A 25,217-nucleotide genomic window follows, 5' to 3' on the forward strand; every position below is an offset into this window, starting at 1 on the left:
GCGCAGAGCGGCGCCGCCCGCCGTAGAGGACGCCGCCATCTTGGCCGCGTCCCCGCCGGCACCATGGCGGAGGGCCGGGACCGCGATGTGTACACGGCGCCGCCGCCCCGCACGCCCGTGGCCGACAGGACCACGTCGGTGCCCAACCCCGTCACCTTCCTGCAGGCCGTCTTCAGTTATGTCATCGACACGCCCGTTACCTTCGTGCGGGGTACGGCAGGGCCGGGCCGGGCCGGGCCGGGAGCGGGGATGGGGCTGAGGGGGACGGGGACAAGGACAAGGGGATGAGGGGATGGGGGAGGTGGGGGGGGAAGGGGGGCGCTGCCACACACGGGGGGGGCACGAACAAGGGCACGGCACTGGCGTTGGGGTGGCTGCATGGGGATGGTGGCACTGGGAGGGACACACGGAGGAATGGACACACGGACAGGGGACACACGGACACGGGGACACGCAGGGCCGGGGGTGTCTGACCGCTGCCGTTGCAGAGTGGATCGAGAGCCGCCAGGCCAAGAACAAGTTCTACTACTACCACCAGAAGTTTCCCCGCGTGCCCGACCTGAGCGAGTGCGTGGAGGGCGACCACCTCTGCTTCTTCGAGGCTGAAGCGCAGTGGAGGAGGGACAGGTAGGGCACCAGGCTGCCTCCCTCGGTCAGGGTGGCAGGAAATCGCAGCATTTTAGTGGATTTTGGGGCATTGAATGTTTTCCTTATGCACCTGAATCGCAGCCACCTTCTTACAGAACGCTGGTGTTCATAGGTGTGCTGCCCCCTGCACAGCTGGGCAGGGTGGCATCAGCTGTCCCCCTGCAGGGTTCTGTGAAAACCCAGAGCTGAACTGCCACCACCTGCCACCTTCACACCTTTGTTCAGCTCTTGTTTTCATACTCATCTCCTGCACAGGATGGTGGACCAGCAGATTGTGGAGATCTGCCGGGAAAGGCTCGGTGCATGCAAGCAGAGGGAAGGACCGAACCAGTTTCAGAACTGTGCCAAAGAGATGGAGCAGCTCGCACAGGTCACCAAGGCCTACCAGGCCAGATGTGAGTACGGCAGCAGCCCGTGCAGTCTGCTGTGGGGCTGTGACACCTCGGGGAAAGGTTCAGAACCGAGATTCCTGCTTGGAATTTTACCTTTGTGATAAAAATTCCCTCTTGGTAAATGCTACAAAGCTGGGCTTGGTGCTCAGCTGTGCTGGGCAGTGACATTAAATAAGCACAGCAGTTTGTCACTCCTGGTGCTGCCAAAGCCATCAGGGCTGTGTGCACCTGCACTGCAGCTTTCACTGCCCTGATGCTCGAGTGCCAGATGTTTCCATGGAGCTTAGTTCCTTACAGGTGAGACACTCTCATGACCTTCACGTGATCCCTTCTCTTCCTAGATGGCGATCTGGGTGTCCATGGAAATTCCAGGACATGCCTGATGAAGCAGAAGCACCGGATGATCGAGGAGAGGAAGGCACAAGCAAATGCATCTTAGACCCGGGTACGGAATGGTTAGCACCTCCTCCTTGGTGCTCACTGAATACTGCTGTGTCTTTGAACTGTGATGCTATTGCCCTCTACAATAAACGTACAACTCAGAGAAGCTGTTTCCAGGTCTGCGTTCATCTCTGAATTCACTGGTTGCTGCCACACTCAGTATTTCCCAGCATTTCCCTGCCAGCCCCCTCCCCTGCTGCCATGAAGCAACAGTTCTGCTCTACCCAGCCCTGGAAGGGACCTCCCTCAGAGTGAGTTGTGCTGCAGGACAGTATAAAGGCCTGTTAGATTCCTTCAGAGCTGTTCTAGACCCAATTTAGGATTAATGCATGATTAACAAGGATTAGTGTAATGTAACATTCAATTTCATTCAACAGATGTTTAGATCCCAGTCCCCAGACTAAAGCCTACTCAAATCCCCAGCACAGATTTAATCCGCATGCCCAACGCACCAAGCATCCCATCAAACCAATCATTTTCTTGTCCACTGATCATTTTATTGTCTTGTACAAAAACCACTTAAGTAGTTGCCACAGCAGCTGCCTGGGTTCTCTGCACCGAGACTCTGGTGTGGGTCTTGGCCAGATGATCAGTGAACTCCTGCAAAAAAAAGGTTAATTTTTGTAAATCACTGTCACAGCATCAATACTGCATCCCTTTCCATGTGTATGTGTTGGGCAGGAGGGGGTGTTCAGATACAGCTTGTTTTTCAAGTGCTGATTCACATCTCAGACTGAGGTCCTGCTGCCTGGTAATTTCAGGTGGGTGAATAAGTCAGGGAAGAGGGACTGAGCAGCACTACAGGGCTGGTAAGTGCAGTTAGCAGCAGGAGGCCCCCAGGTACAGCTGCACGAGGCTGGTTCACAGAAATGCTGAGGCTGGAAGGGAGCTGGAGAGGCTCTGGGAATTATCTGCTCCAACCCCTCAGCAAGCAGGGTCAAGAGCAGACTGCCCAGGGCCACATCCCATCAAGTTGACATCTGCAAGGAATGGACTCTAACCTGGGCCACACATCCCAGGGCCCGGCCCGCAGAAGTTCTGTGCTCTTCTTACCTGGTAAGGAGACTTGGTGAACACAGTCTCCTTCCAGAGGTCAGGAGTCAGGTAACTGTAGGTCTTGGAGATGGCATCGAAGGTGGCTTTGGCTATTGACACAAGGGAAATGTTGCACATCAGGGTTACAGCCAACAGCTCTCCCGCACCCACCCACGCAGCTTCAGGAGTGTGGAATTTCAGAAGGAACAGCGAGACCATAACAGGGTCCCTCTGTTATACGTTCCAAATTCAGGTTTCTTTCTCTCTCCATTTACGACAATTACACTACTTCAGACAAGTGCAACCGCGCAGATTGGGAGATTTTTTTTTCCATCAATGCACATAGGATTTTATAATTAACTTTGTAGAACTCCACCATCAGCTACAGGAGTAAACGCATAGCCTGCACTGCAGGAAGTACCAGCAGAAGGCTGCATTCCTCCTTGAATGCTAGAAGCTTTCGATTTAACACATTTAAGAAATACTACAAGAATTACTTTCCTGTCAGCAACAGAAAATTGTCCATACAGACACATCTAACACATGAAGCAGCAGCCTGGCACTTACCGAAGTTGCCCAGTGTAGCAGTACAGCCCCTGGCAGAAGTATAACAGTCATCGATACCAGCCATCATAAGCAGCTTCTTGGGGACAGGGGCAGACACGATTCCTGTGCCACGGGGGGCTGGGATCAGCCGCACCAGGACAGATCCACACCGACCAGTAACCTGCACAAACACACCCGGTCACAACCCCCAACACACAGCACCAAGCACTGAGCCAACACGCGAGCGGTTCTTACCTTGCAAGGCACAGTGTGGGGCTTGCCGATCTTGTTCCCCCAGTAGCCTCGTCGTACTGGTACGATGGATAATTTAGCCAGAATGATGGCCCCACGAATTGCAGTGGCAACTTCTTTGGAGCATTTCACGCCCAGACCAACGTGGCCGTTGTAGTCTCCAATAGCAACAAAAGCCTAAAGTTGAAGAAAGGTTTTCAGCGGTGGATGTGCAGGAACATTCAGACCACAATCCATCAGGGTCTGACCAAAGCTAACCCCAGGTGCTCAGCAGTTAAGTCACAGCTCATCCAAATACATATATTTTAAAACAGCTCCTAAAACTTAAAGCCCATATAGTTTAAGCCTGTTTTTCCCCTTAAAGCTTGTCTTCTAAATAAGAAACAAAAGACAGGATTTAGACTCCTGCTACAGCCACAGTCATCAAAATCCCAAGAGTTATGAAGCAGCATGCCCTGTCCACAGGAGAAGCTTTATCTACCACAAACCCCAACATCACAGCAGCTGTGCAACTGGATTTTGTGCTAGGGCTGTTGCAGTGTAACATTTAAAGGCATTAATATCATTTTAAAATTAAAAACCACAACCTTAAAAATAGCAATCACATAATATTGCATAGTAGAGAAGAACATTAAAGAATCTAGACTCACTTATTAATATGAAACACAGAAAGCAAAAAGCAAAATTAAGTTTTTGATAAACAAAACAAAAAAATACAACAGAAAAGGTTACCTTAAACCTCGTACGCTGACCAGCACGAGTCTGTTTCTGGACAGGCATGATCTTCAAAACCTCATCTTTCAGAGAAGACCCCAGGAAGAAATCAATGATCTCCGACTCCTGCAAGATTCCATCATTTAACCCAGCACACAAAGCCATACTTTTCAATCAGACCTAAATGCAACTAGCAAGGCTCCCACAAGCCAGTATCAACTACATAAATACAGAAGTTTAAATATAAAAGTTTAGCTAATACTTAAATACATTAAGCTTTGCACATACTAGCTTATTCTACCTTGCCAGGTGGTTCTGTAACATAGACAAAATTTTTCCATCACTGAGCAGAACTCTTAGAAATATTTGACCAGCATGCTACCTCTCAACACAAGGAGAAAGGCAACAGATTTCACTACTCCTCACAATAAATAATTTCAGCCTACAACTTCTAGTGATTTGTACTTTAAACAAAAACACACTTAACATAAGCTTTATAAGCAATAAACACAGCACCTGAACTGAACTACAGACTTCAGATTGGATACTACTGCTTACTAACACTCACAAAGCCTTACCTTGATGGGAAGGGAGAAGAGATAAATCTCCTCAAGAGATTTGATCTTCATATCCTTGACCAGGCGACCAAGTTTGGTGACAGGAATCCACTACAGAAGCAAACAGCAACAATGGCTCACCAGCCGCCCCAGGAGCCAGCACCCCGTGCCCCATCCCTCAGGAGCACACCAGGGGTCCCTCCCCACCGGCTCGGGGCCTGCCCGCAGACCCCAGCCCTGCCGCTGCCCCCCCCTCACCCCAGGCCGGTCCCCGCCGCCCCCTTCCCCTCCTTACTTCCTTATCCTCCGCCTTGCCTCCGCGGGCTCCACGGCCTCTGCCTCGGCCTCTCCCTCGGCCACGCCCGCGGCCCCGCAGCCCGGTTCCGAAGCCTCCGCGGAACCCCCCTCGGGCGGCTCCCGGCCCTCCCGCAGCACCGGCGTCGTCCGCCATTTGCTACAACACAGAGAAAGGCGCCTCAGCCCCGGCTCCACCGCCGCCCCGCTGGAAATAGCGACGCGGCGGTGCGACGGGGCCCGGCCGGCATCCGAGCAGCCGGGCACAGCTGCCCAGAAGGCGGCGGCGGCCCCGATGGCGGCGGATGGAGCGGAGGCCGCCCCGCCGCCATCCCGCCCAGCCACCATGCCGGGAGCCTTACGTGAGCTCAGAGTAGAAGGCCGCGGCGCCGCGCCGCCCGCTATTTATACCCAGCCAGGTCTCGCGAGAGTTCCGCCCATCCCGCCCCGCCAGCCCCGCGCGCTGAATATGGGACGTGCCGCTGGGGGGCGGGGCCGCTGCGCGGACACTTATACAGGGCGCGGGGCGGGCGGGCGGGTGTGCGCATGCGCAGGCGCGGAGTATAAAAGGCGCGCACGTTGCGGGGGACACTCAGTGTGAGGGGAGAGGTGAGGTGGGGCGGGTGCTCGCCTGTGCGGAGCGGGTGGTGGCGTTTTGTTTTTTTGTGGGTTTCAAGCGTGGGCTGAGGTTGCTGGGTGGACGTGGTGGGGTTCTCGATGAGGGGCTGGGAGGGTGCGCCTGGGTCTGGGGGTTGCCCGGCACGGTCTGAAAGTCACCTCCGGTCTCCCGTGGCCCTGGTGAGATAACTGTGCCGACAGCACGAGGAGCATTAAGCTTATTGCCCACGGCCATGTGTGGGGAGTAAAACCCATGTTCCTACAGGCAGCTTTATCACAGCTGCTGGGGGCTGGTTGTGTCCGCAGGGGTGGTGACAGCCCTCGGCACGCTGTTTCTAGGGGGACTGAGCTGTACCTGCTGCACGGTACCCTCAGCTCCCGTGTGAGGGAGAGCTGCCAGCAGTAGCACAGTGTCCTTATCTCTAACTTCTGTAGGATTTGTAAGTCTTATCGATGTTTCTCTTCTAGATGAGCCTTAGAAGACATAATGGTGTTGTGGAGAGTTTAATGCATGCTTCCACCTGGAATGCTTTGAAGTTACTGAGGAGTCCTCAAGGGAAAGCATCACGCATCGGTAGAGGTGCTTCAAGAGGCTGTGACAATGGAGCTAAGCAGCATTCGGGTCCAGGCGTTCCTGGAGGCTTATGAAAACTGGAAAACTCATTGGCAGCAATATGTAGATGCAGAAGGGTGCTACTTTAAAAAATCTCATGGATAAATTTTTTTAAAAAGTCCTACTTTCAGAACAGATCATGTATATACATCCTCTTAGAGTTCTGTATTTTCAATAAACATTTAACTTCTTGAATCCATAATCCAGTCTCCTTATTTGTAGTTTGTGTTGCCCAAATGGCCCAGGTGGCACCGGGGGGGGGGGGGGGGGTGGACGCTGAGCACGCTGCGGGGCCGCTCTGCCCATCCTCACCATGGCGCTCCCGGCTTCCTGTGCCCTCATACGTCATCACCCCGCGCCGGAAGTGACGCCACGCGGCGTGCGGCACGAAGAAGGCCGGCAGCATGGCGGCGGCCGGGCCCCTGCGCTTCAAGAGCAAGTGAGCGGCGGGCGGGCGGCCGCGGGGCCTGGCGCTTAGGGCCCGGCCGCACGTCCCTCATCTCTCTCCTTTATCTCTGTCCCCTTCCAGCTACGCCGTGTCCAGGAGGATGGAGCCCTTCTACACCGGTGGCCGCGTGCAGGTAAGGCCAGGCCGCCCCCTCCCTCTGCTGGGGCCTTGCTGCCTCCCCCCCGTGGCAGCCCCGCTCCTGCTCCCCGCTCTCCCCCCAGGTCAGCCGTGACGGCACCGCCATGTTCTGCCCCTGCGGCACCCGCCTCAACGTGATGGACGTGGAGACGGGGGCGCGGCTGCACAGCCTCGAGCAGGTGAGGCCGTGGCGGGGCCCTGGGGCGCTGCTCCGAAGGGATGGGGATGGGGCTGGGAGCCGGGAGCGTGGTGGGGTTGTGTGGGGTCTGTCCGGGCAGCTGGGGGCTGCTGGGTGTGATCCCTCTCGGTGGCAGCTGCAGGGAAGGGAGAGCACTCGAACACCGCACTGACAGCCTAACTGTGACTGCTTTCTTTTTGTAAAGGATGACCAAGAGGATATCACTGCGTTTGCGCTTAGTCCTGATGATGAGGTATGTCTCAGATTCTTTGCTTTGTATTAAACTCCTTTGGGCTTCCTGACAAACCTGGTGAAGACTGAAGGCTGTTCTGCTTGGGTGTATGCCGTGCTTCCAGAGATCTATATGCAGCCTCACCTCTTCTGGGCTCAACTTAGACAGGGCAACCATTGCTGTCTTATTTTTTTTTTTGGACTAAGAACAAACCCTGGGATAACAGGAATGTGTTTTAATCTATTACTGTTGGTTTTGGTATGTCAGCCTAGAAGATTTCGTGCACATATGCTAAACATCCAATGCTTATTTTATTTCCTATGGCATTGGAGGTAGTCTTGTGAATTAATTTTGAGAAGCAGAGCTTCAAGAATGTCATAATTAATATTTTTTGTGTGTGTGATCACAGAAGGAAATAGAAGTCTAATTGTTGATTTTGCTTTCTTTTGCCTTGCTTCTGTGTAGATTCTTGTAACAGGAAGCAGAGCCCTGCTGCTGAAGCAGTGGAATTGGCGAGAGAGCAAGTGCGTGCGCACGTGGAAAGCAGTGCACGTAGCACCTGTTGCTAGCATGGCCTTTGATTCTACGTCAACATTGTTAGCCTCAGGTAAGATCCTGCTTTGCTCTCCCACAACGGGAATGGTACTGAATGGTCCTTCTGCTTCTGAATAAGCTGCACCAGCTTGATGCAGTCTGAGGTAGTGATCTGAATCCAGATGAGACCCAAAAGTAGTTATGCATATATAGAAGTGATGCAATGATGGACTAATAATAATTTTTTCAGTGTTCTAAAATGCACACAGTAAAGTGCACATAAATATCTGGGATCTGTGATTCAGTTTGGCATAGTCTTAGTGTACACCTGGGACTCTGGAGATGGAGGAGGGCAGGCATGAACTGTAATTTATTAACTGTACTTCAAGATTCTTGTCTGGGAGTAGTCAGGCTTTTCCCAGCTCTCTGGAATTGTAAGGTGCTCCTTGAAGTTGCCATGGTGTGGGTGGCTGTTACTGAGTTCGTTTTTCTTTTGCTGCCTTTGGAATCCATGACATCTTACAGTTGCTGGTATTTAAGATCTCTTGTGTCTCTGTCCTTCATTTTTATGTACCCCTCTCCTAGGTGGATGCGACAGCACCATTAAGATCTGGGATATGATCAAACAGTACTGCACACACAACCTGAAAGGATCGTCAGGAGTTGTACAGTGAGTACATGTTTGTAGTCATTGCTGTTAGTGTGCTGCTTGGATGCTGAGACTGGTGTGAAATGTCTTGAGTTAATGAAATGTAAAAAACCTGTTTGGATTCAGGTTCTGTTTCCTCACTTTTGAAATATTTCCTGAAGGAACAGGACTATAATTGACTTTAGCCCAGGGAGGAAATGATTTGATCAGGAAGTCTTGGGATTTAAAAGAAATATATATGCTGATGTAATTCAAGAACATATAAGATTGGCAAAGACCAGTTCTAAATTTTCCTGGTAGGTGGAAGAGGAATGAAGTTTTGCAAAGAAAGCCATAGTGCAAGTTCAGCTCAATTAATCTGTCAAATTCTTGCTGTAGAGTATAAGTTTATTGAAATACTGGACTAATGCTGAGGGCGTGCCAGACCCTGTATTCCCATCTCATTCGGGTTCATTTCCTTCTCTCCAGCCTTGTTGAGTTCCACCCCGATATCTCCCGTCTGCAACTCTTCTCCTCCTCAATGGACTACAAAATCCGGATCTGGGACCTGAATACCAGCAAATGCATCGCGGCCTTGGATGGCCACTTCAGTGCTGTCACCTCCCTGGCGTTTGCTGCAGATGGGAACACGCTCATTAGGTACGGGTCTACAGAGCCTTAGCTTTTCTCTCCTGTTTACCCTGCTCCCAACAGACTGGGTGCTTGCGTGAGGTCTGGGAAGTAGCAAAGGCTGGTGCCTTCTTTTGTTACGGGCCTCTTCAGAGAGGTGTTGAACTCCTGCAGTTCTAAATCTGAAGTCAGAGCCTGAGTTGAATGGTTTTAGCACTGAAGCTTCTATTTTAACTTGCAGTTCTGGCCGTGATAAAATCTGCATGGTGTGGAATCTGGAAACTAGAGAAAGTAAAAGAACTGTCCCTATCTACGAGGTAAAGTTGATTTTTTTTTTTATTCTTTTGAGGTCCTTTATTGTTTGTAGTCATGGTTTCAGTTCTTTTCATAGGCAGTGGAGTGTGGTGTGTGTGCTTGTTAGCACTGATGGACTGTTACTCAGCTGCCTGCTAAAATGGGGCACCAGTCCCCTCAGCTCAGCTGATGTTTGGTCAATCCTTGCAGAGCGTGGAAGCTGCTGTCTTGTTACCTGAAAAAGGAGACTTCTCGCAGCTGGGCGTGAAGAAACAAGGGCTGCACTTTCTCACAGCTGGCAGCAAAGGTGAGTGTTCTGCGTGTTGCTGCTGGATTTAGAGGCTGAGGAAGGGCTGTTGCTGTTATTCTTGGGATGTGTGTTATAATTTGTGTGGCAGAAGTCTTGGCATGAACTCATGGATGCAGAGTGTTCTCCTGAGTTTATCTGGCAGTCATGGATGAGCAGGACTGATCAGGCCTGCTGTGGAGTTTTGACTGTGCATGTTTTCAAACTGCAAAAAAGGTTTGAACTGAAGAAAAGCCTCGTAGTCCCTACGTGCCACTTCAATTGGTCTAAAGTAGTGGCTGACAGATAATTTGTGTTTGTGTTAGGTGTCCTGAAAATCTGGGAAGTTGCCACAGCTGCTTGTGTATATACCCAGCCTGTGCCCTTTGAGCCTGTGGAGTCAAAGGAGGAGGCCAGCGAGCACAGCCTGACCCAATGCATGCTTGTGCCTGAGAGAAACGAGATTGTCACAGTGTCTGTGGAGCACAATATTGTTTTATATGATGCTCAGACTCTTCAGCTCAGGAAGCAGGTAACAACCTTCAGCATGCCCTTTCTTCTTCCTTCATCTGTATTTTAGGATCACACCTCAGCTTCTGGTGGTAGCTTAGTCCAGGAGTTTCTCTTCTCCATCCTGTTCTTGAACTGTACCTTGGTTACAAGCCAGAAAGCCAGTTTCACTCGGGTTGTTTGGAGAGAGGTTGCACAGAAATGCAGGCAAAAGAAAAAAAGCAGAATAGACCTAGCCAGAAATCCTGTCTGTGTTCCAGATTATATCTAACAAGATTTTTTGCATGCAGCACTAAGTGAAAGGTAACAGGAATGCAGCTTCGCTGGGCATGGTACTGTTTGGTATGTCTCCAACCAGTTGGCTTCTCCTTGTTAAACTGTTCCTGTTCTGCTGTCCTCAGCTTGCAGGTTACAACGATGAGGTTCTGGATGTGAAGTTCCTTGGGCCTGGTGATTCTCACATCGTTGTGGCTACCAACAGCCCTCAGCTGAAAGTGTTTGAACTGGCAACATCACACTGCCAGATCCTCTATGGTCACACAGGTGCGTGGTCAGCTCTGATGTGGGTGGGTGGAAGATGTGAAGGGATTTCTTTATCCAGCTTCAGTCACAACTCTTATGTGGAGAGTGGAGTTTTGTCTGGGGCAGCATCACAATGTTTTGAGTTGTGTGGAAAAAGTATATTTATGCAGTCCTGATTTTCCAAATGCTAGTTTTCTTTTTCCAGGTTTGTCAGTTCAGTCCCTCTCACTAGCAGTGAGATCAATTAAAAATGGAGTTAAATATTTAGGTATGGGAGTGCTAGCTCTGAGTGTCATTTTGTGGCTGCAAGTGACAGACCTACACCAATGCTGTAAGCAGGCAGTCACTAATAACGTGTGGATGTGTCTCTAAAACCTGTCCCCAAGTCAGTAAGCATTGGACTCCATACTAATTCATGCATTTCTGTTGTCTGATTTCAGTATTCCTTTGCATCCAGCTGTTTTTTCTTCCTCTGTTTAGAAACGGTTCTTGCTTTGGATGTCTTCAGAAAAGGCCTGATGTTTGTAAGCTGCTCTAAGGTGCGTAAACCTTTTTCTTCATTGCCAGCGATCTTCATAGTGGTCCAGAAAGGGCTTTTTGTTAAGATGCAGGTCCTGAGTGCTACATCCCCAAAATGCAAGGTTCTTCCACAATTCGTTTTTAACATTGCTCCGCTGCTCTGATGAATGCACGTTAAAGTTTAAAAACCAGTGAATAACCAGGCTTATTTATGCAGTAAATGTGTGGAAGACTGATCACTGATGTCCTCTCCCTTTACAGGACAAAAGCATTCGCCTGTGGCGGATGAACAAAGGCGGAAGGGTGGTCTGTGTGGCCCAAGGACTGGGTCACGCACATGGGGTAGGCGCTGTCTCTTGCTCAAGGTAATAAAAACTGGACAAGGATTTACCTTTGCAAACATGAGTCATGGCTACTGTGCTAATCCTCAGAGTGGATGTTTTGGTGAATGCCTGCCTCTGAGTGATGTTTGTCGTGTTTGATTCCAACTTGTCATGGTGCTCTGAGTCTGAAGGAAGAATTTTTTTTGAACACGTTACTCTATAGGTTGTGAAGCTGGCATTTCTTTGTCAGTCTGCTTATTTGTCTTACAGAGCAGCACCTGCATAAGTTGCCAAATAAAGCTCAACTGATTTAGAGAGAAGGGTTGGAGAATGAAGGGAAATGTGTCTATGGAAGGTGTTTGCTTAACTAGTATATCTGTTTTGTCAGCTGTTCTCCTTTCTTCATCCTGCCAAACAGTCTGGAAACTCAACTTGCTTCTTCAAAGATGCAATATACCTTAGTGTATAAATGAAGAGAGCTAGCAGTGCTCTTGGCTAATGCCTGAGTTGCTGGGGTCTATCCCAGTGATGTGAGTAAAATGAAAAATGGTTTGGAAGCCATTAAAGCACTCTGTTTAGCATGACAGCAGTGTGTCTGAATGTGGGTAGATTCCAAGAGGGGAGAAGGCCCTTTTCTGGTGCAGGGGAAGCCACTGTTTTGCTTTCTCACAGTTGATCCTTTTTTCCCTTTCAGAATGAAAGAAAGCTTCGTGGTGACCAGCAGCCAGGACTGCACGATAAAGGTCTGGAATATCCCAGAATCTCTCATTTCCAAAGCAAAAGCAGCCTTGATCTCCAGTCCAGAAACACTTCATGCACAAGTGACCGAGAGGGGTCATGACAAGGTAAAGCTCCACCTCATGTGAGAGCATATTTTTAGTACTTAAATCCTCTCCTGTTTTGTACCTGACATTTAACGTCTGTCTCACAGCAAAAGAAAAGGCTTAAACTGTATTTGTGTGACTTTTCTAGGACATAAACAGTGTGGCAGTTTCTCCCAATGACAAGCTCATTGCCACAGGCTCACAGGATCGGCTGGCCAAGCTGTGGTCTTGTTCTGATTGCTCTTTGCTGGGTGTCTTCACTGGACATAAGCGTGGAATCTGGTGCGTACAGTTCTCCCCCGTGGATCAGATCCTGGCCACCTCTTCGGCAGATGGAACCCTGAAGCTCTGGGGTCTTCAGGACTTCAGCTGTTTAAAGGTAATGTGGGATTGATTAAGGCTGCCTCCAGAAAGTAGGTGTTAGTGCAGGTGAAATTTAGCAACATAACCGTGTAGAAGGAACAGCTATCAAGGTCTGGCTTTATTCTCTAGGATATTGGATGTATGAGTTGCATGCAAAGCTCCAGGGCAAAAGGTGATCTTTTCTAGCTATTCAGTGATCAGTGTGGTTCATTGTAGGGGAAAAACATTCAGGTAGTTGAAAGAAAGTTGGCTTTGCCTGACACAGCTGTGGCCATGAATGAAAAAAAAAAAAACAAGTTTAAATTTCAGGCCCAATCTTCATACAAGAACTATTTTTTTTCTGGCCTAATAGTGTCCCACTAAAACAGTGAGAAGGCAGTTGCTAATTCTGTCCCATGTTCTGGCACTTACTGTGTGTTAACTTTTTGGAAGATGGCTAAATCATTTGGTCTCTGTGTTCATACCATTTACAATTGACCTTGCGCAACGAGTCCAAGCAAGCAGCTTGGTTGAAGAAATGCTATTTCTGCTAGTATTTCCTATTGGCCCTTCAATCTGCACTAAGAGGAAGTCCAAAGTGTAGAGGCTGCTTTCTGGAATTTACCTACCTGGGCTTTGGGAATAAATATTCCCTTGAAAGAAGATTCTTTGAAGGCCTGGCAACAGCTCTAACACTTTCAAGCTTCCTTTCTGTTTTCCAGACCTTTGAAGGTCATGATGCCTCTGTACTGAAAGTCATTTTTGTAAGCAGAGGAACACAGCTGCTCAGCAGGTAAGTGCTTACACCAGAACCTTAGAAAAAGATCCTGAAATTTGTCAGAAAACAAATCTCTTAGCTGGTAGCAGCAAACGTAGACATTGATGGATTAGTGACATATGCCACAGGGCAGAGCTACGGGTGAATTTCACCTTACTGCCTTTGAGGCTAGACCAGCCAGAGCCGAACAGTTACTGGTACCTGCAAAGGGTTTCTTCTCGAGCTAGTAACAGGAAAGAATGCGGTTTCTCTTGAATCACCCTTTCTTACAGAAAGGCTGACGGAGACTGGGAATACCACTAGTGAGTATGAGGAAATGTAGGTAATAGGGCTTTCCATAGTGGAGCCACCTGAGAGGGTGCTAGTAGTACTGGCAGCAGAATGGATTTCTTAAGCTCTCTCAAGATTTTTGGTTAATTCTGCTCCTGCTTGATAGGCATTGGAATGGGATGAGTTTATCCAGTATTTTGGTTGGGGCAGAGCAAGAATGGATCTATCCCGTGATTCTCTGAGCTAAGTTTGTTGTTTTTCTCTTCCAAAAGTGGTTCTGATGGTCTCTTAAAACTCTGGACAATTAAAACAAATGAGTGTGTGAAAACACTAGATGGTCATGAAGATAAAATCTGGGGTCTTCACTCTAACAAGCAAGACGACATGGTTGTGACAGCATCCAGTGACTCCTCCATCACGCTGTGGAAGGTACAGTGCAGAATCTCTGTTTCCCTCTCTGGGTTAGTGATCAGAATACAGTTGCAGAGATAAGGATCCCAGTGGTTTGTTTCTCGCTGTTACAACATGACACACTCTCCTTATTTTCTTCAACTTGAGATTGCATCAGTAAGGCATATCTTTTGTTTGTTTGTTGTGGTTTGGGTTGTTTTTTTGACCACACTGAATTTTCATAGCTGATTTTATAAAAGGAATAGGAGATGGGCTTTAAGTGGCCTGCCTAGACCTAGTGTTCTAAGTGGGGCTTGGAGGGCAATTGTGAGTTGCTAGATTTAATACGTAATTTATTTGACCTGGAGATCTTGCTGCAGAAACTGATCTTCTGTTTACTTGTTGGCTGCATAAAAAGTCATCTGTATTAAAGCAAGATTTGACAGTCATGTTTTGGTTTGTTATAGGATGTCACTGAAATTGAACAGGAAGAAGCACAAGCTAAACAGGAGGAACAGATTATGAAGTAAGTTGATCCTGGGCAGTAGAGGGCTGTGAAAGGCAAGTTCTGTCCAGTGAAACTGCACATCTAGAGCCATGCAGGTCTACCTACTCTGAAGTATATGTCAGTTAGCTATTTAGATGCCGTGAAGGCATGGTAATCTTCCACTTTGTGGTTTATCTTTAGTTAAAGCAAATCTTTGCTGTAATATTATCGGCTTGATAATGGATTAGTTTCATGTTTATATACTACTAAGATAAGTCACATCAAACTGCTGAAACCTGCTTTCATTTCCTTATACTTCAGCCAGCACCGGATAGTTCAGGGAGCCCTTGATTGTGCCAAGGAAATTATCTGCACAATGAGGGCATTGAGGCATTCACCGCCAAGCGGTATTCACTTGGCATTAAACCTCTGCACACCATTATTGCCAAATCCATTATTTATTTATTTATTTTATTTATTTATCCTTATGTTTCACTCTCTTGGTCTGTTTTCCAGAGAACAAGAGCTTTCTAACCTGCTTCATGAGAAAAGATACCTCAAAGCATTGGGGTTGGCAATCTCTCTGGATCGTCCACACACAGTGTTAACAGTTGTTAAAGGTGAGTTCATGTTACGCTCTGACAGTGTTTCTTCTGCCCTCTCTGCTTTCCAGAGCATCTCTTCCAGGTAGACACAGACCGTAGTCTGAAGTTTTTATATAGTAAAATAAAGTTAATAAAGTAAAATTGTCTGAAAGCCTCTATTTTACCCTTTTATCACTCCCATTTTCCTAAGTGAAATCACAGCTGATGACAAATACTCTCCCTGCTCTTAGCCCATGGGTGCACTTTGGAAGGGATGAGATCACGTTGAAACTTATGGGTTTGGAACTGCCAAAAGGGATGTTATTTTCAACAGAATCCTCAGTGTAGGAGGAAGACATGGATATTTCTCTTGAAATGATTTTCTTCCTCTCCTTAATTCATTTATTTCTTTTGCAGCCATCCTCAAGGAAAGTGATGGGAGAAAGCACTTGGAAGAGAACATTGCTCGGCTGAGGAAGGATCAGAAAGGTTTGTTGTGACATAGTTTAGTGTTAAAACCTTTCAGATTTGGGGCTTGTTTTCTTAACTGAAATTAAAGGGAGAAGAGTTTCCTTAGACCCAGTCTTTACAGTCTTTAACCAGTGAGCGTCCACCACCCTTGAGCAGGTGCTGCCCTGGGCCAACTCTTCTTTTGTACTAGTCATGCTCACCAGCAGCTGCTCTGAGCTTGTTTGAAGTCATCAGTCTCTGGCTTTCAGGGCCACTTGGCCTCTTTCTGCATTACCTGAGCCCATCCTGCAGCTGGGAGATGAGTGCACTGAGCCAGTGGCTGTGCCAGGATTTTGCCCCCCCATCTGATTTCCTTCAGTTACCACTGCCCAGAAGGGGGCCACCTTCTTGTTTAAGATGTCTGATGAGAAACCGTTCTGTGTATGGGTGGAAACCATTCTATGTATGGTTGTTCTGCCCTTTCTAGGTTTGTTAGTAGTGCTGTGTGGGAGCTGAGCTTCTCTGAGACAAGAGATACTCTCTAACTCAGCATCTGCTGCACAGCCTATGTGTATAAATGTCCTCCTTCCCTAGAGGCAGTGTTAGCATTCTTGGTGACGTGGAACACGAACTCACGAAACTGCCATGAGGCTCAAGCTGTCATTGAAACCCTCCTAAAGCATGAAGCACCAGACAGCCTTCTGCAGTACTCAGGCATTAAATCTGCTGTGGAATCCCTGCTGCCTTACACTGGTGAGTGGTGGTGTGGGGATATTTGGGCAGTGGGTGGATTAGTCCAGGTTAGAGCTGTTGGTGATGTGCTCAGTATTTCATTGTACAGTCTCAGCTGCCCTCTGCTCCTTCAAGATTTGAGCTCTGTCAGGTTTGTGCTCTTGATCCTGGTGTTATGTGAATGTTGGTGCTTCCTGGCCTCTTGTTACCAGCCTGGACAAAAAGCTTTTCACAACTTGTGTGTCTGTGATGTCTCTTGTGTTGTGAATGATCCCTCTCTGCCTTGGTTGAAATAGATTTTGTACCCATTTCTGGTGAACTTTCCCTCTTGTGATATCAACCACTGGTTTTCTTTCTTTGCAGAGCGCCACTTTCAGAGGCTGAGCCGATTACTGCAAGCCTCCATGTTCATTGACTTCATGTGGCAAAACATGAGGCTGGCTGATACATCACAGCAGGAAGATATGACTTTGTGACCCTTCTCCCACCAGCTGCTGTTTCCTGAGGGGACAGTCTAAACTGCTTTCCCACCAGATATGGCAACTGGAATATTCCTTTATTTTATAATAAACTTTATAATTTTTTTTAAAACAAGTCCACTATTCAGTGTCTTCAGAGCTTAATGAGAGTAAGGGTCCATTCCTCTAGGCAAGCCATGTTTTCCCTTTGTATTTTCACACCCTGAATTTTGAGGCCTGGACACTAAGATTGCTTAGTTTAGAGAAAAGACAATCTGGCTTTGAACAAGCTGCTTGTCTGTACAAGTTAAAGGCTACAAAGTTGGGAGATGCAACATGGCCAGTAGTATCATATCCCAAAGTCCTGCTAGGTTGTGTATGTAGATCAGTGTTGGCTAAGCACTGAATAGTCTCTTGGCTTGGGCAAAATGCAGCCTGGGCCAAGTCCTGTATCTCACCTGTGCCTGCTCCTACATGTGAGCACCTGCCTGGCACCTGAGTGCAACTTTAATTACCCAATAAGAAAGTCTTTAAAGTACAAAAAAGACATAGCCTTCATAGATTTTTATCTGCATTTTATTTCAGAGAAAGAAATATATGAAACTTAGAACTATAAAATATTGAACAACACAAATCCTTACACGTTGGTTACATTGCTTGTGTCAAAAAAAAAAAAAAAGCACCATACATGAGAGACTAACTAAAAGGTAGCAATCTAGACAAAAGTTCTAGGTTCTCTAACTCAGTTCTGTTCTCTCAGTTCAGAGGCTCTAGCTAATTCACGGATACATGATAGCCAGTTCCCCACTACCCAAATTCACTTAACTATAAAGTAAAAAATACAGTTAAAAAAACAAAATTAATGGATTCAGGTAAATGACATTTACATGGCTGAATCACCCCGTCCCTACCCAATATAAATAACTAGCTATGGATTTCATGGGTTACATTCCATTTCTCTGCAGCACTGTGCTGCATAGCCATGTTGTGGGGAATAAGAAAATCATGACATTCTCAAAAACTGTGCTGCAGGATAAATACATGCCTGAGGAAGAATTACCTCAATCCAAGTTATACAGGAGCTGCTGGGACCCCAGTGCTGTGGCACACCCTAATTAAACCACTCGATTCTGGCCCTCCTGTGCTGCAGCATGCACCAGCGGTAACCTAGCAAAGCAGTGGTCCTAGCAATGCAGTGTCCTTGAAATGCAGTGGTCCCCAGCAGTGATGCTCCCTGTGGCTCCTGCAGGACTTGGCAAGGGTCTGCTGGGGGCCTGGGCCCTTCTAGTGCACGTTGGGGAGCGGGGACAAGGCCTGGGGGGCGGATTGCCTCAGGGCTCGCCTTGTGACCGTGCTGCACCTCTGGAGGATCTCATGAGCTGAGGGGCGCGTGGGCACCTTGGGGACACCACCAGCTGTGTCCGAGTCAGAGAGGGAGCAGCTGAGATCGGCGGCAGATGACTCCACAAAGCCAGAATCGTTCCTGTCCTTGTGGGTGAGGTGTGGAGATTTGCTGCTGTGCGTGGCCAAGGCTTTCCCCAGGCGGGGGCTCCTGACCTGCTCCACCTCGGGCAGAGACCGTGACAAGTCGGGCTTCCAGCTCAGCCTGCTGCCCGAGCTGAGCGAGGAGCTGTCTGAATCCAGGTCCGGCGTAGATCTTGATCTGCTTCTCAAAGAGCTCACATCCTCGTCGCTCTGGTTCTGGGCAGCGTGGTCCTGCACCCTGCCGCCTCCCCTCACCTTGCCCTGGGGCTGGGGGGCCGGCGGGGAGGCGCTGAGGTTGGGCGTGGAGACGTTGAGGCCGCAGTTCATGATGGTCTGCAGCCTGTGGTGAGGGTTCTTGTAGGGCTGGAGGCACATGGAGGGCATGTAGCCGGTCTGCCTGTTGTATCTGAGGGGAGAGGGGGAAAGAAGCACTGAGCTGAGGGGCTCTTCTCCCAGCTTGGACCAAGGGCAGGGGGCAGCGCCACATGCAGGGTGTGAGGAAGGACCATGAGGTGGTTATTTCAGTGAGGTTACATGCAGCCAGGGGAGAATTATCGGGTGAGAAGCACCTGCAGCAGGCACCTGGCTGCTTTGGGAGCACTAAAGCAGAGCCGCGGAGAGGCCTCCTTACCGGATCAGCCACCAGCCATTGTCAGACTTCCTGACCACCTCCACCACCACGCCGCTGTGCAGAGAGAGCTCGTCCGCCTTCTGCGACTCATAGGCCCGCACAACGAAATACAGGCTGCCTGGAGAGAGAGGGGGAAGGACGTTCTTGATTTCTGGAGAGAAAGCTGTGGCAAGCACAGGACGATGGGCCCAAACTTCGGCCATCTGCTGAGTGCAAGCACAGCCCCAGGCCTGGGGAGACTTTTCAGGGCCCATTTTTTGAAGGAGGAATGCAGTGTGGTTCTGAGCCCAGAGCTGCTGCTTGGGTCCCAGGGCACAAGCAGACTTACCCTCCTCGTCTGAGCTCAAGGTATCCTGGATGTCCTCATGGACATCGATCTCCTCCAGGTATGAGGCCGGGAACCAGGCTATCTGCTTGTCTGCGTTTTCCACTAGCCACCAACCTGCAGCAAACAGCAAAAGAGAGTTTGTAACCTACAAGAGGCAGAGAGGTGATCATAAAATCCCAATGTAGGGGCAACCAGAGCTGTAAGACAGGAGAGAAGTTCTGCAGAGCAGCTTAGTGCTGACACTGGCAGAGCTCCACCTAGACCCGTGTTTGCACCATGCAAAAGTGTTGGGGTCCACAAAGCAAAATGTGCAAAGCTTTCTGCTTGGGCTGTGAATAAGGCACCACGTCTCAGCTCAGACTTTTGCCTCCCTTGTTTAGAAAAGGCCAGACCATTTATTCTTTCCTCCTGTCTAAATCCAGGTAATTACCCACAGGCACAAACATCACCCACACACCCGATGCTACAGATGCATTCACCAAGCCATAAATCAATCTGGAAACCTCACAGCATCCATTCCCAAAACTGAAGAATCCTTATCAAACGTACCAGTCATGTCCTTGAGCAACACTTCAACTATTTCCTTCTGAGCGACTTTGAAAGCCTGGTTCTTTGTGTCTTTGGTTTCAAAGGTTTCAACGCATCTGTAGCTCTGAGATGCCTGCGGATTGGTAATAGAGAGCTGCTGCTGCGCCTGCTTTTTCTTTTCCCCTCCAATTTCTGAAGGCATGATCACAACACTGAAAAGCAAAGTTTAATATCCGTTTACTGAAAACTCCTGTGAAAGGCTGAGTCTAGTGTTAATTTAAGTAAAATCATGTCTATTTATGAGGCTAAGGAAAGCTTAGGCATCAAAACCAACATATGCGTTGAAGCTTTCAGTAGAACATCCCTTTCTGCTACCCAAAAACCTAACTTATGTTTCTCTTCAATCCATATTCTATAACATTTCTGTTTCTTGAAGAGATACACAAACAAAAAATATGATTTCATACCTGTCTTCAGGAAAGCACGGATCTAGGTCTTGGGTTTGTGCCCTGAAAAACTGAATGAGATCTTCACTCTGGGAGATCTTAGCATCCGTTTTCAGCAGTTCCTGGGAGTATGTTTCCAGCAATTTCAGTCTCTCCAGGAACTTGTTCATCTTCCTCTGCTTCACGTTTACATCTATAAAATAAAAAAAGCAAAAGTTGATGCAAGACAATAGCCTCCAGAGCAGCAACTTGTGCCTGAGCACAGTGGGCCCCCACCTACCACCCTCCCCTGCAGGGGCCCAGGCTGCAAATAGCTGAGACAGCAGCTGCTTCTGCCTCGCTGCTCTTTCAAATAGCTCCTGATAGAATTTTTGCATATCTGAAATTTGTCTTTGTTCAGATGTTGCAAGGAACCCTGAGCCTATACTTAAACTGCAATATTCATTTACCAAGTGCATTTGTTTACAAAAAAATAAATGTTTCTAGGTTATTTTAAGTCAGAGATGGACCTGAGCACATAGCTCCTGCTGGGGGCATGGGTCAGCTGGGTTATCTGTTGATCTGTCCCATAGGGATGTTGAACTCAGTGACTAAAGCCTACATCACCAGTTACAGCTGTTCCCAGCAGCTCTGTCATGTTTGTCACACAATCTTTGAAAAAAAATCAAAGATTTTTCCTCCTTACCTTTAAACTTGGGTATAGTCCTGTCAGATCTCCTGAGTGATCCACTCTCAATGGGGAATTTTCTCTTCAGCTCTTTCTAAAAGTGAAACAAAAGAGTGAATAACGGCGCTCACAAGGCTGAGCTCCTCCCTCCCTGGGATGGAGATGTTACTTTCAGGGAGCTGTTCACTTACATGGAGCCTCTTAAATTCTTCAAAGGTCCGGTAGATGAGAATGTTGTTTTGATCCGACCAGGATACAAACATCATGTACTTCTGAAAAAATAAAAGGGAAAAGAGATGCATTTTTTATCATGGTGTACAATATTGGACGCTTTCAAGCAATGAGCATTTGCCAGGACCTGTGGTTTAGTTCTGGTTTCAGGCTGCAAGACTGTCACCTAAAAAATGAAATTAAGGACTAGACCTACAAAAATATTTCCTTAATTTTAGGGTCCCAGATGAGTAATTGTTATTAAAACCAGAAAGAAGGTCTGAAGTTATGAAGAGGAAGAGAGCAAGTCCATGATATCATTTTCTTATGAGATGGACCACCAAAAACATGTCTGAGACCCCTGTCCTAGAACAATGCTTTAATTTCAATTCTGCAGGAAAATGAGCAAATGTACTCCTGAAAGAATAACTCAAAAAAAAAAAAAAAAAAAAAAAAAAAAAAAAACACAAAACCACTCTACTTTCCTGATTTGTAAATAGTATTTAAGGAAAAAAAGAAGAAAAAATAAAAAATCAGGTTAAAATACCTTCTGCTTTCTGCATTGCATCAAGCCTACAGCTTTCACATCCACTGGGAACCGGCTCATCTTCGCAATGCCTGACTTCTCCTGCAGCTGGTGGCTGGAGGTTGGCAGAGACACAGCTCCAGGCACAGCCTCCGGCAGCTTAAATACACTGGGGCCGAGGGAGGGCACACACGCACGTGCGCTGCCTTCCCTGCTTCCTCCTCCGCCCAGCAGCTTGAGGAGAAATTCCCTAAATCTGCAAGCTAACCGTGCCTTTTACCTGTGGCCTAACATGCAAATACTACCGAGAGCAGCTGGCGGGGGCATAGTTCAGATGGTTGGGGAAAAGAGCCTTATCTTATCGAGTGCTTGATACAGCAGTGCTGGGAAGGAGCCCTGCCCTGCGGGCAGTTCATCTCTGGGTGTCAGTGGAATCCCCTGGGGCAGCAGCGGCTCGGGAAATGAAGTGCACTTCCAGGGATCGACGTGTTTATGGCTCCATTGCACCAATTTCCCTGTCAAAGCTGCCTGCAGCCATAACAGCTTGGGCTGCGATCATATCGGTCCCCAAAACTGCTCACCGGCATGGCCAGCTGTAGAGCTGTAGGCGTGATTTCATGTGTGTGCCAGCTGCCACAAATCTCTCTTCTTTATTGATTATTCCTGTTTGATAAGTGAAAGGAATTTGACTTTAAAAGGAGTGCTGGTGGCTATATCAATATTTGCATGCTCTCAGAAAGAAATGGAAAGTGTCGATTTCAACGCTGCCAGAGCAAAGGATGAACACATCCCCACAGGTGTAACTGGAGAAGTCCCAAAGCTTTTCACGTGTGAAAATGCAACAGAGACTCAGCTCTGTGTACCCCGTGCTCTGGCCTACATCAAGCCTGGGCACCCACCTCCACCCAAGGCGATGGGCAGGGGGATGGAGAACCCCGGCTGGGAGACCCTGGGAGCTCCTGGGACGTGGCTCAGACACAAAGGCAGACACAGGGAAGGAGTAGAGCCGTATGTCCACCCAGGAGCAGCTCTGCCTGGTGCTGCACAGGGGAAAAGCAGAGCCAGGAGAAGGAATTGCTTCATTTTGGCTCCTTGCTGCCCCAAGGCACGGTGTGACTGGTAATTACAGCCCTGGAAAGGCTGTCCTTTCCCTGAACTGCTGGCCTGAGGCATGCCTCAGGTTATAACCATAATCTGTGTGATCAGACTGCCTTCTCTGTCCTCCATCCCTCTCTTTGATGAAGCCTGAATTGAATCATTATCATTACTGGAGCCCAAATTGCTCAGCCCAGCCTTCCTTTTCATTTTCCAATTACACCGGGCTTCTTAAAACCATCGGCAACAGGTGCAGATGACTTTTCATCTATCAAAAAACAAACGAAAAAAAGCCCACAACAGAGTCCCAATAGGAAGCCAGACAAGATTACTTCTGAGCAGCTAGAAAATGCAGTGATTAGGGCCTTGGCTTGCATTTAATGAAAACACGTGAGGCTGCTCCTGCACAGCAGGGCGGCAGACAAAGGTGTTCTCAGTGCAGTTTGATCTGTTGCTGCTGGATCCTCGTTCTCCTTCGGGAAGGAAACGTTATGCGGCGAGCTCTTCAGAGCCATGCCCGCATTCGGTGGGAAAACCCCTTCACTGCCATCCCCGGGGCACTTCCTGGCTGACAAAACGACGTGGGAACTGCTGCACAAAGTCGCCACGGTGTGGGCTCACTGCATTGAGCACCCCCAGCAGCATCAGACCCTCCGTCCCTGTTCACTAAGGGACTGGGATAAGCACGTGCTGTTAAATCTGGCTGGCTCTTTGGGAGAGGGGGATATCACTGCATCCAGAGAGCTGCTTCTTTGTGATGCTGGTGTCTGGAAGCCACCAGTCTAGGGGGTGGCAAAATGCTGCTGTGCCTCTGCCAGCATGGCCATGCTGCTGTGGGAGCCACCTCGACGGGGCCACGCTTTGTGTGCCTGTCCTGGCACGGGGCCCTCGGGATGAGCTGGAGCCAGGGCTCTAAACAAAGCACAGTGTGTTGGTCTCCTGTCTCAGTGCAAACACAAACCGCAATGTATTTCCAAGAGCATAAAGGTTTAAAAATGTTTCCCCTAAAAAAAAATAAAAAATAAAAAATAAATATAAAAATTGAACTGTTCAGAAGTGAAATCTCTACGTGCATGCAAACTGGGCAGAAGCAGCTCACGCATCATTTCCTTCCCTGTCTGCAAACACTGCACAAGCCAGTAAAACAAGAAGAGTAGGACATAGCCTTGGTTTTGACACTTGCTAACTCCAAAAGCCTTGCTATATTTCAGAGTTCCCGGGAAAATTGTGCAGAAGAGGTGGCTACAAAGCAGAAGTGAGATGAGAAAATACAACCAGCTGCTGGAACAGCAAGGTGAAACCACATGGAGGTTTGCTGGGGCTGACGATCCAGCCAGACCATTCGGAGAGCTTGTGTTCTGGGAAGAGACTGCTTGGTGGCAGGGGTCTCAGGGCAAGGCATGAGCAAAACTACTGCAAATTCAGTGACTAGATGTTGAGAAAATGTACTGCAGAAGCTAAGGTCACTGCGACATCGAGCAGCGGTACGAGGAAGGGATGTGTTCAAGCAGAACCTGGGGATAACGGAGTGTTTCTGGAGCCATCCTACAACTCCAGGCTCTGCACTTGTAGAAGTGTCACTGCCTTGTTGTTGTTGTCAAGCCTGATGTCAAGAAACTGTCCGCTCAGGAGACGTGCCTAGTGTGTCACGTAGGCTGGAGTGACTAAATCCGAGAAAGAGCAGGAAGGGCTGCACCAGCACGAGCAGCACTGCCCCGTGGCCCGGAAAAGTGCTGTGGGTTGGTGCCGTGGCTGGTGGGATGGGTGGAGAACTGATCATAGAGGCCATTAACCCCACTGCTGTGTCAGATACCTCTGGGCACACTGTGAAAAGTAAAGCCATTTCCCGGACAGTAAGTTGTGTTTGCTTTGTGTCTTCTGCTACATCGTCCTGCTGCTGATTGGTACCTGTCGGTGTGTAATTATTAATGGAAGGCTGGGAGTGGTCTGCCAGGAAGAAGAGTATCGAGTCCAAGTATTGCTGGGTGCTGAGATTACCTCATCAGTATTTATTGACACAAATCATGAGGTACAGCATTAACTTTTTTTTTTTTTCTTTAATCATTTTATAGGGTACAAAAGAGATCATAAATTAACAGGTAAATTTATTACCTGTTGATTTATTACATATTATTATATTATCAATATTAGATATTATTAAATATCTATTAGGAATGAACTGTCCTGCTTTGAGAAGGCAGAACATAAATACAAATTTTTCTCAGTAATAGCTTCTGTCCCTGCCTGCTTTGTAGCCCCCTTCCAGAATCCCACGTGTGCCTTGCAGAGGTGGGGAACATCGCTGCCACCACGGCAAGGCTGTGTAGGAGAAAGGGCTCAGGCACAGATACAGGCATGGGGAGCTGAACCAGGGCACCTGCCCCAGAGAGCCCTCGGTCTGAACAGACAGAGATCATTCAGTGCCTTCAAGGCACAGCAGAGCCACACGAAGCCCCAGGCCTCCTGGGCTTCCCCTGCCCTATCTCGATCACAAGAGCAGCTGCCCCCCACCACGTGTACAATGTCCATGACAAATAAACACCAAGTGTATGATTTTTTTTTTATTTCATATGATCCTCCAACCAACGTGCACACACACAAAAAAAGAGAGAAAGGGCCATGTTACGAGCATCC

The 25,217-nt window shown here is 48.3% G+C and overlaps 4 protein-coding genes, 1 long non-coding RNA gene and 1 other non-coding gene across 6 annotated transcripts; 4 read left to right on the top strand and 2 right to left on the bottom strand.

Annotated features, from left to right (window-relative positions):
• Nucleotides 1–3: 3 nt before the first annotated feature.
• NDUFB10 (NADH:ubiquinone oxidoreductase subunit B10) lies at nucleotides 4–1,587 on the top strand. The gene is made up of 4 exons (XM_038187031.2): nucleotides 4–211; nucleotides 489–627; nucleotides 904–1,043; nucleotides 1,382–1,587. The coding sequence occupies exons 1-4, from the start codon at nucleotides 64–66 to the stop codon at nucleotides 1,477–1,479; spliced, it is 525 nt and encodes a 174-aa protein (XP_038042959.1). The 5' UTR covers nucleotides 4–63; the 3' UTR covers nucleotides 1,480–1,587.
• Nucleotides 1,588–1,956: 369 nt separating this feature from the next.
• RPS2 (ribosomal protein S2) lies at nucleotides 1,957–5,058 on the bottom strand. The gene is made up of 7 exons (XM_027469128.3): nucleotides 4,881–5,058; nucleotides 4,607–4,696; nucleotides 4,047–4,154; nucleotides 3,318–3,491; nucleotides 3,084–3,243; nucleotides 2,535–2,626; nucleotides 1,957–2,081 (listed from the first exon to the last, which is right to left on the bottom strand). Exons 1-7 carry the CDS (start codon nucleotides 5,034–5,036, stop codon nucleotides 2,001–2,003), a joined length of 861 nt encoding a protein of 286 aa, XP_027324929.1. The 5' UTR covers nucleotides 5,037–5,058; the 3' UTR covers nucleotides 1,957–2,000.
• Nucleotides 5,059–5,415: 357 nt separating this feature from the next.
• Nucleotides 5,416–6,312, top strand: LOC113845253 (uncharacterized). The gene is made up of 2 exons (XR_003500690.3): nucleotides 5,416–5,488; nucleotides 5,966–6,312. It is a non-coding gene; the product is annotated as an uncharacterized lncRNA (long non-coding RNA).
• On the top strand, nucleotides 5,641–5,764 carry LOC113845306 (small nucleolar RNA ACA64). The gene has a single exon (XR_003500791.3). It is a non-coding gene; the product is annotated as a small nucleolar RNA ACA64 (small nucleolar RNA).
• Nucleotides 6,313–6,445: 133 nt separating the features above from the next.
• TBL3 (transducin beta like 3) lies at nucleotides 6,446–16,799 on the top strand. The gene is made up of 22 exons (XM_027469091.3): nucleotides 6,446–6,549; nucleotides 6,640–6,691; nucleotides 6,780–6,875; nucleotides 7,080–7,127; nucleotides 7,572–7,713; nucleotides 8,226–8,310; nucleotides 8,758–8,928; nucleotides 9,140–9,215; nucleotides 9,403–9,499; nucleotides 9,805–10,010; nucleotides 10,390–10,531; nucleotides 10,991–11,049; nucleotides 11,291–11,394; nucleotides 12,047–12,197; nucleotides 12,325–12,555; nucleotides 13,241–13,311; nucleotides 13,839–13,995; nucleotides 14,424–14,482; nucleotides 14,960–15,063; nucleotides 15,445–15,516; nucleotides 16,072–16,230; nucleotides 16,573–16,799. The coding sequence occupies exons 1-22, from the start codon at nucleotides 6,515–6,517 to the stop codon at nucleotides 16,683–16,685; spliced, it is 2,430 nt and encodes an 809-aa protein (XP_027324892.3). The 5' UTR covers nucleotides 6,446–6,514; the 3' UTR covers nucleotides 16,686–16,799.
• Nucleotides 16,800–17,225: 426 nt separating this feature from the next.
• NOXO1 (NADPH oxidase organizer 1) lies at nucleotides 17,226–21,728 on the bottom strand. Its single transcript, XM_005023353.6, has 8 exons — nucleotides 21,510–21,728; nucleotides 20,944–21,024; nucleotides 20,771–20,846; nucleotides 20,107–20,278; nucleotides 19,661–19,851; nucleotides 19,112–19,225; nucleotides 18,784–18,901; nucleotides 17,226–18,558 (listed from the first exon to the last, which is right to left on the bottom strand). The coding sequence occupies exons 1-8, from the start codon at nucleotides 21,567–21,569 to the stop codon at nucleotides 17,952–17,954; spliced, it is 1,419 nt and encodes a 472-aa protein (XP_005023410.4). The 5' UTR covers nucleotides 21,570–21,728; the 3' UTR covers nucleotides 17,226–17,951.
• Between the last annotated feature and the right edge of the window lie 3,489 nt (nucleotides 21,729–25,217).

The sequence above is a fragment of the Anas platyrhynchos genome, chromosome 15 (genome assembly GCF_047663525.1).
Source record: "Anas platyrhynchos isolate ZD024472 breed Pekin duck chromosome 15, IASCAAS_PekinDuck_T2T, whole genome shotgun sequence".
Taxonomy (NCBI): Eukaryota; Metazoa; Chordata; class Aves; order Anseriformes; family Anatidae; genus Anas; species Anas platyrhynchos.

What these genes read in the sequence shown, in the direction of transcription:
- NDUFB10 (XM_038187031.2), top strand. Translation starts at nt 64, where the DNA reads ATGGCGGAGGGCCGGGACCGCGATGTGTACACGGCGCCGCCGCCCCGC. An exon ending in GCCCGTTACCTTCGTGCGGG is followed by an intron (nt 212 to 488) that starts GTACGGCAGGGC and finishes CTGCCGTTGCAG; the next exon opens with AGTGGATCGAGAGCCGCCAG. An exon ending in GCGCAGTGGAGGAGGGACAG is followed by an intron (nt 628 to 903) that starts GTAGGGCACCAG and finishes TCTCCTGCACAG; the next exon opens with GATGGTGGACCAGCAGATTG.
- RPS2 (XM_027469128.3), bottom strand. Translation starts at nt 5,036, where the DNA reads ATGGCGGACGACGCCGGTGCTGCGGGAGGGCCGGGAGCCGCCCGAGGG. An exon ending in GCAAGGCGGAGGATAAGGAA is followed by an intron (nt 4,697 to 4,880) that starts GTAAGGAGGGGA and finishes TTGCTTCTGTAG; the next exon opens with TGGATTCCTGTCACCAAACT. An exon ending in CCCACACTGTGCCTTGCAAG is followed by an intron (nt 3,244 to 3,317) that starts GTAAGAACCGCT and finishes GTGTTTGTGCAG; the next exon opens with GTTACTGGTCGGTGTGGATC.
- TBL3 (XM_027469091.3), top strand. Translation starts at nt 6,515, where the DNA reads ATGGCGGCGGCCGGGCCCCTGCGCTTCAAGAGCAA. An exon ending in GATGGGAACACGCTCATTAG is followed by an intron (nt 8,929 to 9,139) that starts GTACGGGTCTAC and finishes TTTAACTTGCAG; the next exon opens with TTCTGGCCGTGATAAAATCT. An exon ending in AGGACTTCAGCTGTTTAAAG is followed by an intron (nt 12,556 to 13,240) that starts GTAATGTGGGAT and finishes TCTGTTTTCCAG; the next exon opens with ACCTTTGAAGGTCATGATGC.
- NOXO1 (XM_005023353.6), bottom strand. Translation starts at nt 21,569, where the DNA reads ATGAGCCGGTTCCCAGTGGATGTGAAAGCTGTAGGCTTGATGCAATGC. An exon ending in CCGTGCTTTCCTGAAGACAG is followed by an intron (nt 19,852 to 20,106) that starts GTATGAAATCAT and finishes TTTGCTTTTCAG; the next exon opens with TGTTGTGATCATGCCTTCAG. An exon ending in AATGGCTGGTGGCTGATCCG is followed by an intron (nt 18,559 to 18,783) that starts GTAAGGAGGCCT and finishes CTCTCCCCTCAG; the next exon opens with ATACAACAGGCAGACCGGCT.